Source organism: Rhinopithecus roxellana, chromosome 17, assembly GCF_007565055.1.
Source record: "Rhinopithecus roxellana isolate Shanxi Qingling chromosome 17, ASM756505v1, whole genome shotgun sequence".
NCBI lineage: Eukaryota > Metazoa > Chordata > Mammalia > Primates > Cercopithecidae > Rhinopithecus > Rhinopithecus roxellana.
Genome location: NC_044565.1, coordinates 43,413,402 through 43,431,209, shown reverse-complemented (window position 1 = coordinate 43,431,209; position 17,808 = coordinate 43,413,402). Strand labels below are relative to the sequence as shown.

At 34.2% G+C, this 17,808-nt stretch overlaps 1 protein-coding gene across 2 annotated transcripts in view; it reads left to right on the top strand.

The window, feature by feature from the left end:
* VRK2 (VRK serine/threonine kinase 2) overlaps window positions 1-17,808 on the top strand; it is a 105,366-nt gene that overhangs the window by 70,836 nt on the left and 16,722 nt on the right. Inside the window, exons 9-11 of one of the 2 annotated variants that reach the window (XR_004054278.1) lie at window positions 5,476-5,634; window positions 8,486-8,544; window positions 12,778-12,944. Coding sequence is in view for 1 of the 2 variants with exons in the window: in XM_010377648.2 (XP_010375950.2) it covers window positions 5,476-5,596; window positions 8,486-8,544; window positions 12,778-12,944 (347 nt within the window). In the remaining variant the exon portion in view is untranslated. The remainder of the gene's footprint in view (window positions 1-5,475; window positions 5,635-8,485; window positions 8,545-12,777; window positions 12,945-17,808) is intronic. The other variant, XM_010377648.2, reaches the window with a different exon arrangement.

Here is a 17,808-nt window from a genome sequence, read left to right as displayed (position 1 = left end):
ATTATCTGTTCTGTGCTACTTTTTGTAGCAGGTTATTAAAAAACTCAAGCTAAATCTCATTTTTCTATGGATTGAGTTTTTATAATGAAGGAACTTGTATAAGCTGCCAATCAGCCATTACATCTAAGCATTTTCTAATTCAAATTTACGTAAAAGGAGGGTAGTTGAAAGGGAAAAAAATTAGCTATTACGTTATTACAAACCAAAAGATATGCATGGAGATGTATAGAGATGGATGGACAGATGGATGAATGGATGGATAACTATTCCTAGAACTCCTATACATCTGCATATCTGTATTTTTTTTTTTTAATGTGGTTATTCTTCCAAACTCAATTCTTTTGTGTGACCTAAAGGTATTTTGTAAGTGGCTAAAGTGCTTCATTTAATATAAAATTAGAGTAATATATGTTGGGCTTATTTTTTCTATTATTAATTTTTTTATTCTTTATAAAAACTAACATGTATAAACACTGACATATTTTGGGCTTATTGCCTGATATTTAAAGAGAATTATATTTGTGTCAAATATACTATTTTAAAATTTGTTACATTCTTAGTAATGTTAAAAAGCAATATTTGAATCAATGTGTGGTATAGATTTTTGTAGATTTTTCTACTCACTGAGGCATGCAGTCAATACCTAATTTCTCTAGAGATATACTGCATTTAACATATTGAGCTTTTTTAAATACTTCAGACCTGTGCATTGAGTCTATAATACCTATCTTAATTTGACACCTTTGATGACCATAAAATATATCTAAATTGTATTTTAAATGTCCATTTGTTTATCCAGTATATTTAGTATCAAAGAAATAAATATATTGAATTTTTTTTATTTTATTTTTGCCAATTGCTACGATATGTGAAATCCAAGTCTTGTGTTATTTCTTTCATGGTTTCATTTCACTCTAATCTAGCACTCCAACTTACAAAATGTATGTGAAATAAACTGAGAATGTATTTTCATGCTACCAGACTTGGGGAAATGACATGGTTTACACAATACTTACGTCTTGGCCTTTTGGTTGGGTTAAGAATACTTACATTGGACAAGTCTAAGATACATTTGCTCTACTGAGTGACTTTTCCTAAGTTTCACACACACCAAACTAGGGCTTAAAATCTTAAAATTTAAAAGGTACTGAAAAAATAAGAGAGGCCTGGGTTTAATATTTTATCTGAAATATGACACATTACATCCTAATATTTCCTAATATCCCTTTTGAAATTGCAGTAAGTCATGATCACCATAAAATATTCTGGATCTTTATACACCAGAATTGACAAAATACTGAACTGCATAGGTTACCAGTTTGAAAACCAAGAATAAACTTTAAATTTGTTCTGCAGATAGTCACTATTCACTTTATCAGATTGTTTCACTTATTCAGATGTTTTCAGCTTTCTTATTATCTTTCTGATCACATGTATTAATATCTTGGGCATTTGAACTCTGCTTGATGCAGAAATTTTCCAGTTCACTTTATTATTTCCTACTGAACCCTGTTTTTCTTCATACTCCATGTTAGTATAAGAAATAAAATGAAACAGAAAACACTTTAGGCAAATAAGGAGATAAATCTTGAAATTAATACTTAGACTTTTCTTTTTCTCCCACTTCCTCTTTCAGTCCATTTGGTGAATTGGGCTAGTTTTATTCCAGTTTGTCTTTAGACCAAGGACTAGTTCGCTAAGATAACTTATCTGTTCTTATAACAGTTCAGAAGGACCATTTGTCACTTTATAGTTAAATATTTTAACTAATCCTTCTTTATTGGAATGAAATAACTTAAATAATTTCATGAAAGGATAGTAACATGAAAAATTTGGTCAGTGATGCAGCTTAGAAAACCGGATCTTCCACTTATTTATTCCTTGCCAAAACCACTATTTTTGTGTCAGTATGTGTTGGTGCTTTAGGTTTAAATGCCTGCTTCAAATACCTTCCTCACTATGGAAGTCATATGTTTAATGTTGTTTGATATTAAAACTATTGATGGAGGCAAAGTAATTATTATTTTTTTGTTGTTTTTATTTTTTTCTGAGATGGAGTCTGTCTCTGTCACCCCGGCTGGAGCACAGTGGTGCTATCTCGGCTCACTGCAACCTCCACCTCCTGAATTCAAGCAATTCTCCTGCTTCAGCCTCCTGAGTAGCTGGGATTACAGGTGTGTGCCACCATGCCCGGCTAATTTTTGTATTTTTAGTAGAGATGGGGTTTCGCCATGTTGGCCGGGCTAGTCTTGAACTCCTGACCTCAGGTGATCTGCCCACCTCAGCCTCCCAAAGTGCTGGGATTACAGGTATGAGCCACCATGCCCGGCAGCAAAGTAATTATAAGATTGAGCACAGGCTTTGGTTTTCGAAAGACTTGGATTTCAGTGATGAGCTCTATTAATTTTTGCTCTGTGATATTGAGCAAATTATTTAACCTCTCTGAGTCTCCATATTGTTGTCAGTAGGACTAATATTTACTTTAAATTGTTTGAAACATTAGATGAAATAATAAGGTAGAGTGCCAGGCACAGTAGCAGGCACAGTAGCAGGCACAGTAGCAGCTCTCTATAAATCACGTCAATTGTTTTTATTTTAATTATGCATTCTACTATCAGCCATTTCTAAAATTTTCTTTCTAGTTAAATAGAATTAAATCCCCACCTGTGCCTATTTCTTTCTAATTGTTTTTACTTTGGCAGTACTTTATAATTTAGAAATGTTGAACAATTGAGAATACCACAGGCTTTCAACAAAAAGAGTGATATATATTACTCCATCTTAGTAAGCTCAATATAAGTTAGGTGCTATTGATAATATTTAGAAACTAGAGAAAGTTTAGAAATAACTAAATCTCATTACAGTTCCAAGCAATGATAAGTAAACACTTCATTTTAGGACATCTATATGAAAATATACTGTCAGTAATTACATTAATTACCAAATGCCATTGAAGAACCCTATGTATTACAATAAATTGTGCAAATACATGACTCAGAAACAAAACAATGCATAATGTATTTTCTATTCAAATGAATGAAAATATATTAAAAAGAAATACATTGCACAGTATCATCTGATTTTAGAGCTGAAAATGTAATATATTAGTGGCAGGGCAAGAATTGGATCTCATTCCTAGTCCAGAGTTCTATTTACTGCTTCACTTAACATGTTTTAAAATGAATTTGAAAATTGTATAATTAAAGAAGCAACTTTCAAATTAAATTTTTTTTATAGACACTAATAGTCTGACTATAATCAATTCTTTGTGTAAACTATACATGGACACATATATTTTAATATTGTCATCCAGAATATTTGTTTTTAATTAACAGGTATTAAAATTACTCCTCTGTGTACAGTAGATGGAAAGAAGACAATCATTGTCAAAGTCTAAGATTTTAACTTCACTAAACAAGTCAAACTTTTCAATTTGTTTTTCTGAGAGGGAATTTCAGGTAGAGGTATGTAGTTAGAACCCTTTTTAGTCCCTCAGTCTTCAGTGAGTGGAAAGGAAAGGGTGACTATTGGATGTAAACAGTGGTAAAACATTCACCTAACCATAGTTATTAATACATATGTGCAAAAAAGAAAATAAAATATTGAAAAATGTGATAATGTATTTTAATTAGATAAGACCAAACTATAATAGTGAAGTAAAGTTAACTCTCAAAGGGCTATTTCAAATGAAGACCAGTTTATGAAAGATTGGCTTCAGAAATCTAAATGACTTGTCATTACTTACAGCTTCATATCTATTAATCCCTCAGTTGGGGGGTAGGGGGAAATGGCTAGGAAGGTTCAATCTATTTTAATTCTGATTGTTTTTCCTCAAAGGGCCTCTTGTGTGTAGCTTACATCATCCAAACACGGTGCCAGAATATCATTTTTTGAAAATTAGAGGATACGAATTTTTTTAAGTGATGGTAATCAGGAATTGCCGTAATAGAAAGGGGACTTGTGAACACATCTGTACAAATGGAACCATTCCATTATTAATGGGAGATTTATTACTGAAGAAATCACTACAGAACAGTGTGGTAGAGATTGTGTTTTTATTTTAACATGAGAGCCAAGTCTTGCATTAGGACATTGTTGAAGCTTGTGCGGAAAGTAAATGGCACCCATGGGACTGTAGCATTCTGCTAGATTGAAGGGCCTTTAATAATCCAATATGCTAATAGCAGTTAGAATGTAAGAGCTAATCATGTCTTCTGCTTTTATAATAACTTATACATGGTAACCAAAAGTAGTTACAATGTGCTGGCATCATTGTTCTTAGTAGATTACTTTTTAAATTAAAAACTAAGTTCACTGAGTAACTTTTCAGAGTTTATTTCATGAAAGATAATAAAATAGGATACCTGTTTATAGCAGGTTTAACAGCCACTTACTGCTCTTAGGAGATTATATATCCCTACACAGATGAACATTCGAGTAATGACAGAAATGTAAATACCAGCCTATTGTTTTATAACAATTTTGAATGACTATAAAAATGAGTTTATTTTATGGGTATTTGCTAATATTTTAATCATTATTTCAGTGTTTGTTAATAAGTATCAGTTATATTTCATACATTTCCTAGGTTTCATTGTCCATCTTCTCAATAAGGTACTTACAAATATATATTAAATTATTAAATTAGTCTACAGCATTTAATAGCTTGATATAAATGATACAAGGGCCTGAAAATGTGCTTTTAATGTACTTTTTATGAAAAGCCATCTTATATTAAATTTTGAAAGCCTCTATTTGGCTCTCCCCCCAGCCTCCAATACTGTTGCCTCACTTTTACATAGATATGGGACCAGAATTTTAGCTTGCTGCTGCTTATATCTAAAAATAATATTTGTAAAATTGTAGAACCCTGTATCCAAAGCAGAAGACATATTTTTATTATATTTTCATGTGATTGAAAAATCTTCAGAAAGACCCATTTTTTAATACTGCACACTAGATGGCAGTTTTGTCATATTCTTCCAACTTAAAATGCTGCTAGTGTGAGTGGAACAGGAAAGGCCATCAATGTTTAGTCTGCACTCAGAGGGTCTCTGCATGACCAATGCAGACCCTATGGACTTCCTGGAACATATGTTAGCAATTTAGCTGCAGACATTTATTTCTTTGTTTTACTGCTTGGCTCTTTGAGAAAGTGTTGGTGCTGGGTTATGGGTTGTCTGGATCATGTCAGAGGCCATGGGGATCAAGTTCATGTGACAGGCCAGACTAAGGAAAGATGAAGTTGGAGGAGGTGAGGAAACTGACCCTTACTTTCAACAGCAACCAGTCACTGCCTGTCTGTGGACTGGGGCCAAATGCTTGGGCGTTTAAGTTTTATTCCAGCTGAACAAATAAAACACTTTGCCTATTTGGCTTTTTCATATTTCATCCATAGTAGTTCACCCAAAGATTTCTCCATTTCTCAAGGACTTGCTTATCCCTCATCTTTCTCTCTAATGCTTACTCCTATAGCCCTGTCCAGACGAAGTGACGTTGAGATCCTTGGCTACTGCATGCTGCGGTGGTTGTGTGGGAAACTTCCCTGGGAACAGAGCCTGAAGGACCCTGTGGCTGTGCAGACTGCTAAAACAAAGTACAAATTTTCAAGCATTTCATCATGTACTGCAGCAGGTCTGAAGGGATACATTAAAGGGAGCGAACAACATGGTGAAGATTGGCATTCTTCCAACATGACAACCAAAGCAAATTTCGTTAGTTTGAAAAATATGTTTTATAAAACCAAACAACTATCACATAAAATCCATTAAGATAACCTTATAAAAAGACATGTACTTGAATTACAGTGCAAAATATAAAGTGAAATACCTGTTCCTTTACATGGTATTTTCCAAAGCTTAGATTCTAGGTGGTAGTGTTTTCAAGGAAGAGTATTTTCAAATTAGCATTGTACAAGTATGCTGAAGTAGTCTGAGCTGGGTATGATTGATATTAACTATGTAAAACAGCAACGTGAAAAGGGACAAATAGGGCTTATATTTTTCAAGTGAGAGCAACATACCTCTTATTTCTATCTTGGAGGAAGTAAGTTTTCTTTCTTAAGAAGGAAAATTTTTACATGAGCTATTTACATGAGATAATCGTGTAGCCACATAAACATTTTTAATATTCTACATTCAGTTTTTATTACCTGGATTCGGCTAGCATAAAAATTAGGTCAGACTAAGAACAGAGTGTGTTACTGTTCTACAATTCTCTCTCTGATCAGGCATAAGAAAAAGTCAATTGCATAGAGCACAGAATAGCCAGTTTTTCATTATATACCAAGATATGCTTAACAGTAGTTATCCACAGGTAGCAAAAGCAGCAGCTAAGTTAAGTTTTAACTAGGACAATCTCAACAGAAGAGTACAAAGCTAGGGGAAAATTAACTGATTCATAGAAATCTATCTTTAAATTCAGTGTGGCATCAGTTCTTAATAATGAGAAAGATTAGCCTGCAGATTCAGAAAAATATGTATTACATTTGTAAATACTGACATATATGAAATATTTCTCCACTCAGAATTTTGATCATCCTAGTCCCTTACCCAAAACTAAAACATATTTATATAAGTCTATATTAGAACTAAATCAGTTATTTACTGCAGTGATTGATGTGTCCATATTAACTTTCATGTACATTTCAAAATATGGGTCAAGTCAAAACACAGTGATGGGAATATATAAACAGTTTTTGTATTTAATTTTCCAACTCAGTTTACCTAATTACAATAATGTAACAAAGTAATGATGCTATTTTAAAAAACTAACATTTTAATTCTAATGATTGTATATTTGTTTTTTTAATAAGACTAATATGACTTGCTTTAATTTTTTATCAATATGCATATATAGATACATTCATTGTAGGTATCTATATAATGAATATACCTATTTATGCATATTTATGTATAATAGGATGTCATGTAAAATACAATACTAATACATCAAACATAACTTCTGTTTACATTTTGTGGACTCCTACATATGTTAGTATCTTCATTTTGACTTGACTAATAATATAAACCTATAGACTAGTAAAGCCAATATCATATTATGAAGTTTATAATTCAGATAAACCATAGACATTTTCAAACTTGTTATAGTACATAATACATAATCATAATTTATTCAACTTGCTGAGAAGGTATGACACTGAAATTCCCCATAAGGGCGTGATTGTATATTCAACCAAGACACTGTATCTCCCTTATGCCTTTTATTTTCCTGACATAGCATGCTACTGGATCGATGTGTGTATTGTTGCTACTGCCTATGCCAGAGGTGGTGACTCACTCACACATATAAATAATTTTAGTTGAATGTTTTTATAGGTTGTGTATTCCTTACTTGAAATGCTTGGGACCAGAAGTGTTTCAGAATTCAAATTTTTTTAGATTTTGGAATATTTGCATTATATTTACCAGTTGACCATCCTGTAAACCTGTTTAATCATGGGACAGCATAAAATATTGCCCAGTGGAGAACAATGCACATATATACTTCAGATACAATGTTTACATGAATTTTTATTGTTGTTTTTGAGAAAAAAAATCATGGTAAATATTACTACTTCTGTGTTTCTGCATATATAAACTTTGGGTTAAAGCATTTATAATTCCTATAATTCCATTTTGTTTAATATTGGGGCTTAGAGAACAATACCACAAAGTGTGGTGCTTTGGCATGCTGAGACCTTTGAACTAAAAGAGACTGGATGGCCCCAGAAGCCACCTCAGAAGCCAAGTCTCTCTCTGACCTTCTCTTGCCCTCTTGTCTCCCATCCCGTCTCCTCCCAAGAAGAGAGTCATAGAAACCAGAATTCCTCTTTACCAAAGCAGGTTATAGAAACTAGAACCCCTGTACCCCAAGCAAGGCATTAAACCTAGAAAGGTCACCCTCTCCCTTCTCCCTTGAAGACCCTCATTCCAAAGGGGTCCTGCCCCATCCCCAGGAGGAATAAATGCTACACACATCAACAAGAATATGGACAGGCCTTGCTGGATCCCCCTGCCCCGGTTCAGTACCATTAGAACATACCCTTTTGTCCAGTCACATTCCTACACAGCTGTCTATTCTTCATCAAACCTAAGCATAAAGATAGACTTCCTTGGGTCTTTGGTCTTCATTTCTCAAGTCGTGTCATATACAACTTTAATTAAATAAATGTGTTATACTTTCTCCTGTTAACCTGTCTTTTGTTATAGGAATGTTGGCTGCAACCCTTAGGGTGGGTGAGAAAAAAGATCACACCTTTCTGCCCCTACATTAGTCTAGGTTATTGATATAAAATTAGTTTATGGGCATTGAGGGTTCTCTACTTCTGCTTACTTTCCTATCCATTATAGTTGGATGACAAAAAAAAGCACTGAAAGTCACAATTTTGGTAAGCTACCAACACAGAGTTAGAGTTTTGTTTTCTAGTCAAAATAGTCACAGGGTTGAAAACATGTTCATTGTGCATTACTTTATTTTGTTTTAGTTTATTGGATGAGCTTCCCCAGTCAGTGCTTAAATGGGCTCCTTCTGGAAGCAGCTGCTGTAAGTCAAATAATAACTTCAACCTTCTCTTAAGATTTACAGGTCACCACATTTGTCATTCTCGTTTGGTAGCTTTTGCTTAACCCACCTGCTCTTATTCCCATCAGGGTGGAAAGGAGGGAACACTTCATGTTGCAAATAAGTTGCTAAAGAACACAATGTTTAGATCATCTTTAACATTAGAACACAAGAACCCCAAAAGAAGATATTGAGGTGGAAAATTCTAGGTTCTGCTTAGTGCATTTCTTTCTTTTTTTTTTTTTTTTTTTTAAGGTATCTATTTTGAGAATCATGCACAGGTTTAATAGTCAACCATGTCTGGTATTTCTAGAGTTAAGACTTCCTCGTTTTGTTCATCTGTATACTGTTGAAAGAAGATAAAGTTGACCTAAGGAAAAACTACTTTCAATCAGTCATTTAAAAAACCAAATCATTAAACACTTGAATGCTATTTAGAACAGTATTATGCTGACTGAACTGCCAGCAAAAAAAAATTTTTATTAGCAAAGGCATATGATTTTGGGATTTGGAGGTATATTTCGTATTTTCATATTTTCAAGTTAGTGTACAATGTAATTTTTAATTGACAATGTTATCAATACATATTGTATAAAATAGCATGTCAACTAGTAATTACCCACATTCCTGTCATTTTTATGTGCATACACAACATGTTATTCAACACTAATTTAACAATTGAGTTAGACTGTCTTATAAGAAAAAGCCAGTGCCCACTATCAGTCTTGCTTTTTCTCAAAGACAGATAATCAGAGTGAATCTTGTTTTCTGTTTACATTGGGCAATCTCAAAGTTAGCTTTTAGCTGACTTCTGAAAGTAGATATGTACACTGACCTCTCTAGCTAAGGTCAAATAGCATCTGTTTCCATCTGGTTGAGAAGTTGAGAGTTAAGTAACTTATATTCGCTGCCTTTCTTTCACTAGAAACCAAAATTTTCATTTGTGTAGGTAAGGAAAGAATAAGCCAGTTCTACTTCCCCCCTCCATTTGCAAGTCCAATAAGCCCTTCCTCACGTGAGTCTTTTGTTTTCCCCTTTCTCTAGTACTTTTCATCTGATTGAGGGAGACACACAGGAGAGATCCTCATTGTGGGAATGGGTTGCAAGATGAAATTTTTGTTTTCATAACTGTCAATAACTTGTCAAAATGGCAATACTCCTTTTTGGCTAATATTCTTTTTTTTTTGTTTTTTTTGAGACGGAGTCTCGCTCTGTCACCCAGGCTGGAGTGCAGTGGCCGGATCTCAGCTCACTGCAAGCTCCGCCTCCCGGGTTTACGCCATTCTCCTGCCTCAGCCTCCCGAGTAGCTGGGACTACAGGCGCCCGCCACCTCACCCGGCTAGTTTTTTGTATTTTTTAGTAGAGACGGGGTTTCACCGTGTTAGCTAGGATGGTCTCGATCTCCTGACCTCGTGATCCGCCCGTCTCGGCCTCCCAAAGTGCTGGGATTACAGGCTTCAGCCACCGCGCCCGGCCTGGCTAATATTCTTAATGGCTTTTTTTTTTTTGAGACAGAGTCTCGCTCTGTCACTGAGGCTGGAGTGCAGTGGCGCGATCTCGGCTCAGTGCAACCCTCCCCTTCCCAGGCTGAAGCGATTTTTTGCCTCAGCCTCCCAAGTAGCTGTGACTACAGGCACATGCCACCATGCCCAGCTAATTTTTGTGTATTTAGTAGGGACAGGGTTTCACCATATTGGCCAGGCCTGGTCTCGAACTCCTGACCTCGTGATCCACCCACCTTGGCCTCCCAAAGTGCTGGGATTACAGGTGTGAGCCACCGCGCCTGGCCCTTATTGGCATTTTTACCAAATCGTATAATTTATGTTTTAGTCAACTGGACAGAAAGAGAGATGGGAAGATGTCATTAAAAAATATATATATTTTGCCCTGAATTGTAAAAGACAAATGCTTCTGGGCAGTGTATATTCTGTCATACTCTATTGTTAAAAGATTTGAAACAGATGAGTAATCTAGATGGGAGACACGCCCAGTTTTTGTTTCTCAGTACAAACCATTATACTGAATCCATACTATTAATTATAAAATGCAGATTTCTGTTTCTAAAGCAAAAAGTGTTGAAACTTTAATATTACATGAAGGTCTCTTAAATTAGGAGGTTGTGCTTAGGAAGAACACAACCATGAAAATGAAGGAACTGATTTACAAAAGTTTATTACTGAAACATATTATGAAATAAAACAGCCAAGAAATTTGCAGCATACATGTCCAACTAAGCATAATAATAATGGTTTCAAAAGTTTCTATCTCTTGATAGTAATGGTACTTAATATTTCAATGGCTTAAAAAGCAGATGATTTAAAAATGTCGTAATTTCATACTAAAGGCATTTTGCTTTATAGTTCTGGCAATATGCTCGTAAATGTTAAAATGTACTTAATATAATAAATCCAGATCTTGAAAGACTAACATTTAAACCAATATTACATCACAATAGTCAAAGCTTCAGGTTTGTAATAATAAATTTATAATGGAAATGGCTCTTTTTATTTTCTCCCCCTCCTACCTCACTGGTACCTCATTTTTCCAAACCCCAGTCCCATGAAGGCTTTGCAGCACAGCTGCTATCAGTTGGTGGAGTGCCAGGAGTTTTCCATTGTCTTGTAACAGTGATTTGTTCCCAACACATTCAACTCTCTTCCTCATTTTGGATATTCTGGTTAATGGAATTGTAATATGTACCAAACTTGACTTACCAATCTTCGAAGGACCATAAAACAACAATATTTATATTAAAGTAGTAGTGAAGTTAATCTTTTTTTTAATCATCCCTTTAGAAATTGGATAGCCCCCAGCCCTTGTGAAGGGGCTGCATGAAGCATCAGTTATAAATATCGTGATAAAATAGCAGCACTTGCTAGTTAACAGAGATTTGGTTGACCGAATGCTAGATAACAGAATTTGATTAAAAAAAAAAAATCAGAGATGAAAAAATAGGTTGCATAATTGCTACAGTGTCCAGGAAAAAAAGCCCAGAGCCAAGAGTTCACATTTTAATCATGTTAGCTTCATGTTCCCAGGAAATAGCTCTGGACTATATGGTGAAAGTGATCACTCTTAACTTTAATAGGGAGAAAGCGATGATGACTATTCCTTCTGGAATTTTTCTCTATAGGGAGTGAAACCCAGTGCCTCTGCAGTTTTCCTTTCTTTTTAGTGGAGGTAGACCTGGAGGGGAAGTGAAGGATTAGGAAGTCACTCCTGCCAACCCATGAAGTTTCCCAGGTTTTCCCACCATGGATGTAAGCAACTAAGTGAGAAAGTAAGAAGTACTTGAGTTTGAGTCAGTAATATATTTTTGAAAAGGAAAAGGCATCTCTAAACATCTCTGAACAAATGAAAACATGCCAGTTTTTAAATAGTATTTGGTATTATCACCACTTCTATTCCCATTTTAGGTTGAACCTCAACATGAAAAAGAAATGCAAACTGCAAATATTTTAATGCAGTGATGTTTGTAACTGTTGGTTACTAATTCTGTTTGTATTTAAAAGTTGGTAGTTCTTAACCTTTTTGGGGGAAGGGGGTTTACTATGTAGTTCTAGGGGAACATTTCTTTATACTAGGGAAAAAATAAAAGATGGCAACTTCTCCTCCCACTGCTCTAAAATCAAAAACACAAGGCTGTGTACCAGGCTAGCTAGGTATGGAGGACATGAGGGAGGTTTCATGCATTCTAAAGTCAATCTTAGCTAACAACATGGAATTCAAGGTCATTTCTAAATATATTGTTATAATCCCAAAATCAAAGCCTTAATTAAAATTTGCAGTTTTTTTTTCCTTAGAAGTAAAGAGGTTTATAGTAAGTAACACTTTAACTGAACTTTTAGAAGTTCAACATAAAGTATGAAGTATGGTCAATTGTATTATTTATGTAGTCCTTAATAGTTGCACCTCATAAATCATAATCATTATAATTATTAAAATATACTTCATAAGATCAGTGAATTGTAAGCGTATCAACAAAAATATGTTAAAAACATTACTAGTTTCATCAGTTCTGTAGGTCGCTATATTTCAGTCATTTTTTAATATCATTTAAAAAGTTATTTTCATTGAATTGTTCATTTTTGGTTTCTTCAGGAGATGTAAATGTGTAAAAGACAAAGAGATAACAGAAAGATTTTGAGATTATTGGAGTCTTGACAATTCTTGCCAATTATGAATAATATGTAAAAAAATTTACTAATTCACAGGTGAAATAGCCCAATTTTTGGTATGTGCTCATAGTTTAGCCTATGATGAAAAGCCAAACTATCAAGTGCTCAAGAAAATTTTGAACCCTGATGGAATACCTTTGGGACCACTGGACTTTTCCACAAAAGGACAGAGTATAAATGTCCATACTCCAAACAGTCAAAAAGTAAGTAACATAATCCCTGCTACCCTATGAATACATTCTGTGATACTTTTCTATCGAATGAAGTTGTTTTAGGTCTCAAAATGAGTCTGACAGCTTTCTTCTTCCTTATATTTCACTCCCATTTCCCCTAACAGCACCAAGAAAGTTTGATCCAAGTTATTTTGACCTGTTGTCTCACAGAGAAAAATAGGATCTGTGGCCCACTATGTACTATGAAAGAAAGCAGTCACTACTGTCATAGAGATGTGACCAGTGTAAAGGCTAATCTGATGTTACTCATGAGAAAGCCATGATTTGTTTTTTTTCTCCACGCTTTCAAATAGATATTGCCCTCTGTTTTTGCCTACCAATTTGGCCACAATTTGGTGGTGATAATAGTCTTAGATTTAACCAGATTATTTGTATGTGCTGATATTTCAATCCATGGAAACAATTCTTTACAGAAAATAAAAGAGTTTATGCCAGAGATCCACATTAAGAAAAAAACCATTTTTTTAAAGTTACACCTCTTCTTTTAGTCTGCCATCTTCCAAAAGACCAACACCAACTTAAAGAAAAAAAAAAAAGAATTAAGATTTCGAGCATTTTTAAGCAGGTGGTGGAAATCTTAGACTGCCATTATTAGCAGGATTAGTGGACAGGCAACACAGCATCCATGTCTTCCTTGACCACTATCCGTATGCAAAAATAAAGTGTAGAGGGCATTTTTTTCCTGATGCATGTACGATAAGATAGGGTCAGGATGCCATTCATTTTTAGTATTTCTTATGAACTTTGGATCATCACATGTGTTCATGAGCCAAGAATGCGGGATGCAAACTAATGTGACTGATAGGCTGCTAGATGAATGGTGAGTCAAGTATCAGTGCACAGATGGTTCTGATTTGCTGAATTTTGTAGTTGCTGCAACTGAAGACATAAAATATCCTTCTAGTCATAAATTAGCTCTTTGGAAGCAAAACCTTGGCACCAGAGCTTTACAACCTTCAATTAGTAGGAAAAGAAGTATTTGAATGACTGTGGTATTGACATCTGTAGGCCTGCATAGTAATCATTCCTAATAGAAGAGAATATCTGTTTGAGGAGGTTTTGCATGGCTAATTAGCTACCAGTGAGAATATGTAATTTTTTCATGATCTCCTGATTGTCACCTTTCTCTCATGATACAATTAGATTTTATTGTAGCAAGTGCCTCACAAACCAATTGTCAGCACTATTTACGTATTGCAGAAGGCAGAACAAAAGTTCATGTTTAATAAAAAGCCACTGGATTTTGATCTTGGTAATTACTGAGACTCACTTTAACAGTTTTATTGACTTTCGTGTTTTTATCACTTTTGCAACAAAACAAAGAGCCATTTCCTTGACATAGTATTTTCATTGCAATAATGGTCACCACTTAATCTACGCTAATTTAAGTAGATTTTCCCTTTTTGTAGTTTTTCAGTTTCATAAACGTAATTGAAATATAAAAGCCATTTTAAAAACCGATAGCTATATCCTCTGATATAAAAGTCTAATTATTATCCACCAGAATTTTCAGTTTCATCAAATTCAAAGGGTGTTTGTTGTAAAACCATTTTTATATGTAGAGAATAGAACATAAAACACTTTTTCCAGTGAGCCTCCATCAAGAATATTTTACTCCCTTTGATTAGAGAATTTTGCTTATGAGTAAAAAAAGCACTTAAAAATAATTTACGCTTTTAAGACCTACGCTAATTTCTGGTAAGAAATGTGATCAGCCTGGATGTGTAGACAGGAAGATGATTTCGGGATATATTTTGCAGCAGCTCAATATTTATTTATTACTTATTTCTCTAGTATTTTAAGTGCATACATTTATTTAATAATGATAGCATAAGATATGTGCTCACCATATGTGGCTAAACTTTAAGTATCTTAATTTTCAAAGTTTACAGATTTTGCAATGCTACAAAAACCAAACCCGAAAATGTTCAAATGCAAGGTATGACAGTATAAACTGTCCTGTTCCCAGTTCCCCTGAATGATGCACGTATAGGATGATTTCCATAATAGATTGCTTCCATAACAAAAATCATTCCAAAATGCATATCAATCACATGGCTCCAAATTTCTTTTTAGTCACAGACAGAATCCCCTTATTAGTAAGTAAAATCATTTCTTGTTACTTTATAAATGGGTTTATAGTTATATGGAGTTAAGTATTTGGTTTATAGAGATATTTAACAGACTAGTGAATGAACTATGGACTAATATATTTTTTGGACAAAGATATTTTAAAAGAAGACATTGGACCAGAAAAGGTATATATAAGTAAATGAAATGTTACCATCATTCAGTATTCAAGGGAAAAAAGTTATAACTGTTTATATTTTTAAATGTTATTTTGCTAATAACAAGTGAAACTTATACAGAGGGAAATATAGTATTTTTAAGAAAAACGTATTTTGATTAGGTATTAGAAGGTAGCACATTACCATAAGAATCTCACCAAACTTACATCACCTTTTTGCAAAAGAAAAAACTTTTTTGTTTCCAATACTAGATTTTACTAGACATTATAAATGGTTCTCTGTAAACGTGAACAGGGAAGTCCTCAAATACTGTTACTGGAGTTAAATTGGAAATGAATTTTTGTCAAGAGAGTAGTGATACTGATATTTTTTCATGAAAAACAAATCTTTGGGGGCATTTGCCTGAATCAAAATGAGGGATGTAAAACTGAAGTCACTTGCTAGTAGTTCTGGGGGCTCCTGAGTTAGCACCGCCAATCAAATTAGAAGACTGTCTCATCAAGACCATCACAGTCTCTTTATGCCACCCACTAGGATTTAATTTATAAAATTCACTGAAAGAAACAATATTTCAGTAAGAATGCTTATTGAGGTGAGCTAAAGCTCTAGAATTCCCAGAAGGGAATGTTAAAGCCAAGTTGGAAAAGAGCATTACTAAAGGCCCCATTACAACCCTTGAAAAAGCTACTTTTCAAGAGCCAGAGGGTCCTTTTATCCGTTTATCAATGACTCCCACCTTATTATGGTGCTTGAGTCATATATAGAATATACAGTCATTTACTATAATATGTTGTAGTAGTGCAGATACTTGGGCATAATGAGCCCTCTCATCCTTCCTAAATGCTTTACCTAGGCAGAGAAGTAGCTGCAGGTCAGAGCTAAAATGTTCAAGCTATACTGCATGGCAGACAATAAAAGTTTGTCCCTTCATTTACCTTACATCTGAGGCTCCCATAGCATATCCAGAGTTGAATATGTTATTATTGGTAGTAGTATTATTTGTATAGAATTTAACAGTTTACAAATTTTTTTCCTAAGCTTTAAGTCTCAAAATAATTCTATGAACTTCTCTTTATTTTCTGTATATGAGGAGAGTGAAACACAGATTCTTAATTAGAAGCACATTTTTGATTTATTAATTTTTAGGAGTCCAAAGGTGCTCTAGATTTTATAGAACAGTGTGAAGTTCCAATGGAAATTAAATAAAAACTACCTCATTTTCATAGCTACTTTCTTGAAAATGTCATACATTTGTATAGTATCCTTCTATTATAAGGGTTGTCCAGGGTGTTTTCTATGTTTACTTTTCTGTCTTTGAGAAAAAGTTTCACTGTGTTCACTGTCATCCACTTCACTCTTACAATTTTAAAAGTTTCCTTAGAAATAGAATTTTCCATAAATTGGCTATCATTTCGTTTAGTAGCTAGAAGTGCCCACGGCAGTGCAACCTAACCATTCAGCCAACTAACAACAGATCCAGGAGGCATCATCTCTTCCAGGAACCTTCACAGAGGAGTGAATGTATTATACCAAATTTTGCTTATACGTCAGAGGCTTCCAGGGCAAAAACTCTTATACCTAAAATGCCTAGCATACAGGAGGCACTAAAAACTTCGATAATATCTTAGCTAAAAATAAAACTACCAGCAACCTTACTTCTGGGTATGTATCCAAGGGAAATAAAACCATATGTCAAAGAGGTATCTGCACTCCCATGTTCATCGCAACACTATTCACAATAATCAAAATACAGCACAACCTAAGTGTATGTCAGTGGGTGAATGGATAAAGTGTGACCCGTAACCACAATATTATTTGTGGTTATAGAACGCATTTTCTTTATCCACAAAGTGTATTTTATTTATATATATTGTGTCTGTTTGTGTGTATATATATACACATATATGTATATATGTACACATATACACACATATATACATATATACACACATACGATACACATAATACATATATACATATATATACACGCGCACACACAATGGAATATTATTCAGCCATAAAAAGGAAATCCTGACATTTGCAACATCATGGATGAATCTGGAGGACATTATGCTAAGTGAAATAAGCCAGACACAGGACAAATACCGTATGATCTCATTTATATGTGGAATCTTAAAAAAAAAAAAAACTTATGAAAGCTGAGCGTAGAACAGTATTTGTCGGGATGAGAGTTGGGGAAAATGGGGAGATGGCAGTCAAAGGGTACAGACTTTCAGTTATAAGATGAATGAGTTCTGAGGATCTGATATACAGCATGGTGACTGTAGTTAGTAATACTGTATTGTATTCTTGAAATCTGCTAAGAGAGTAGATCTTAAGTATTCTCACCACACAAAAAAATGGTGACTATGTGAGGTGATGTGTTAATAACTTGATTGTGGTATTCATTTCACAATGTATACACATATCAAAACATCACATTGTATACCTTAAATATATATAATTTTTATTGTCAGTTATATCTCAGTAAAGCTGGGAGGGCAAATCTCCTCTAACCCTTTATAACATGGAACACATTTTCACAATAATTGGTAAGTCAACGTTTTAACAGGATAAAACTGTGT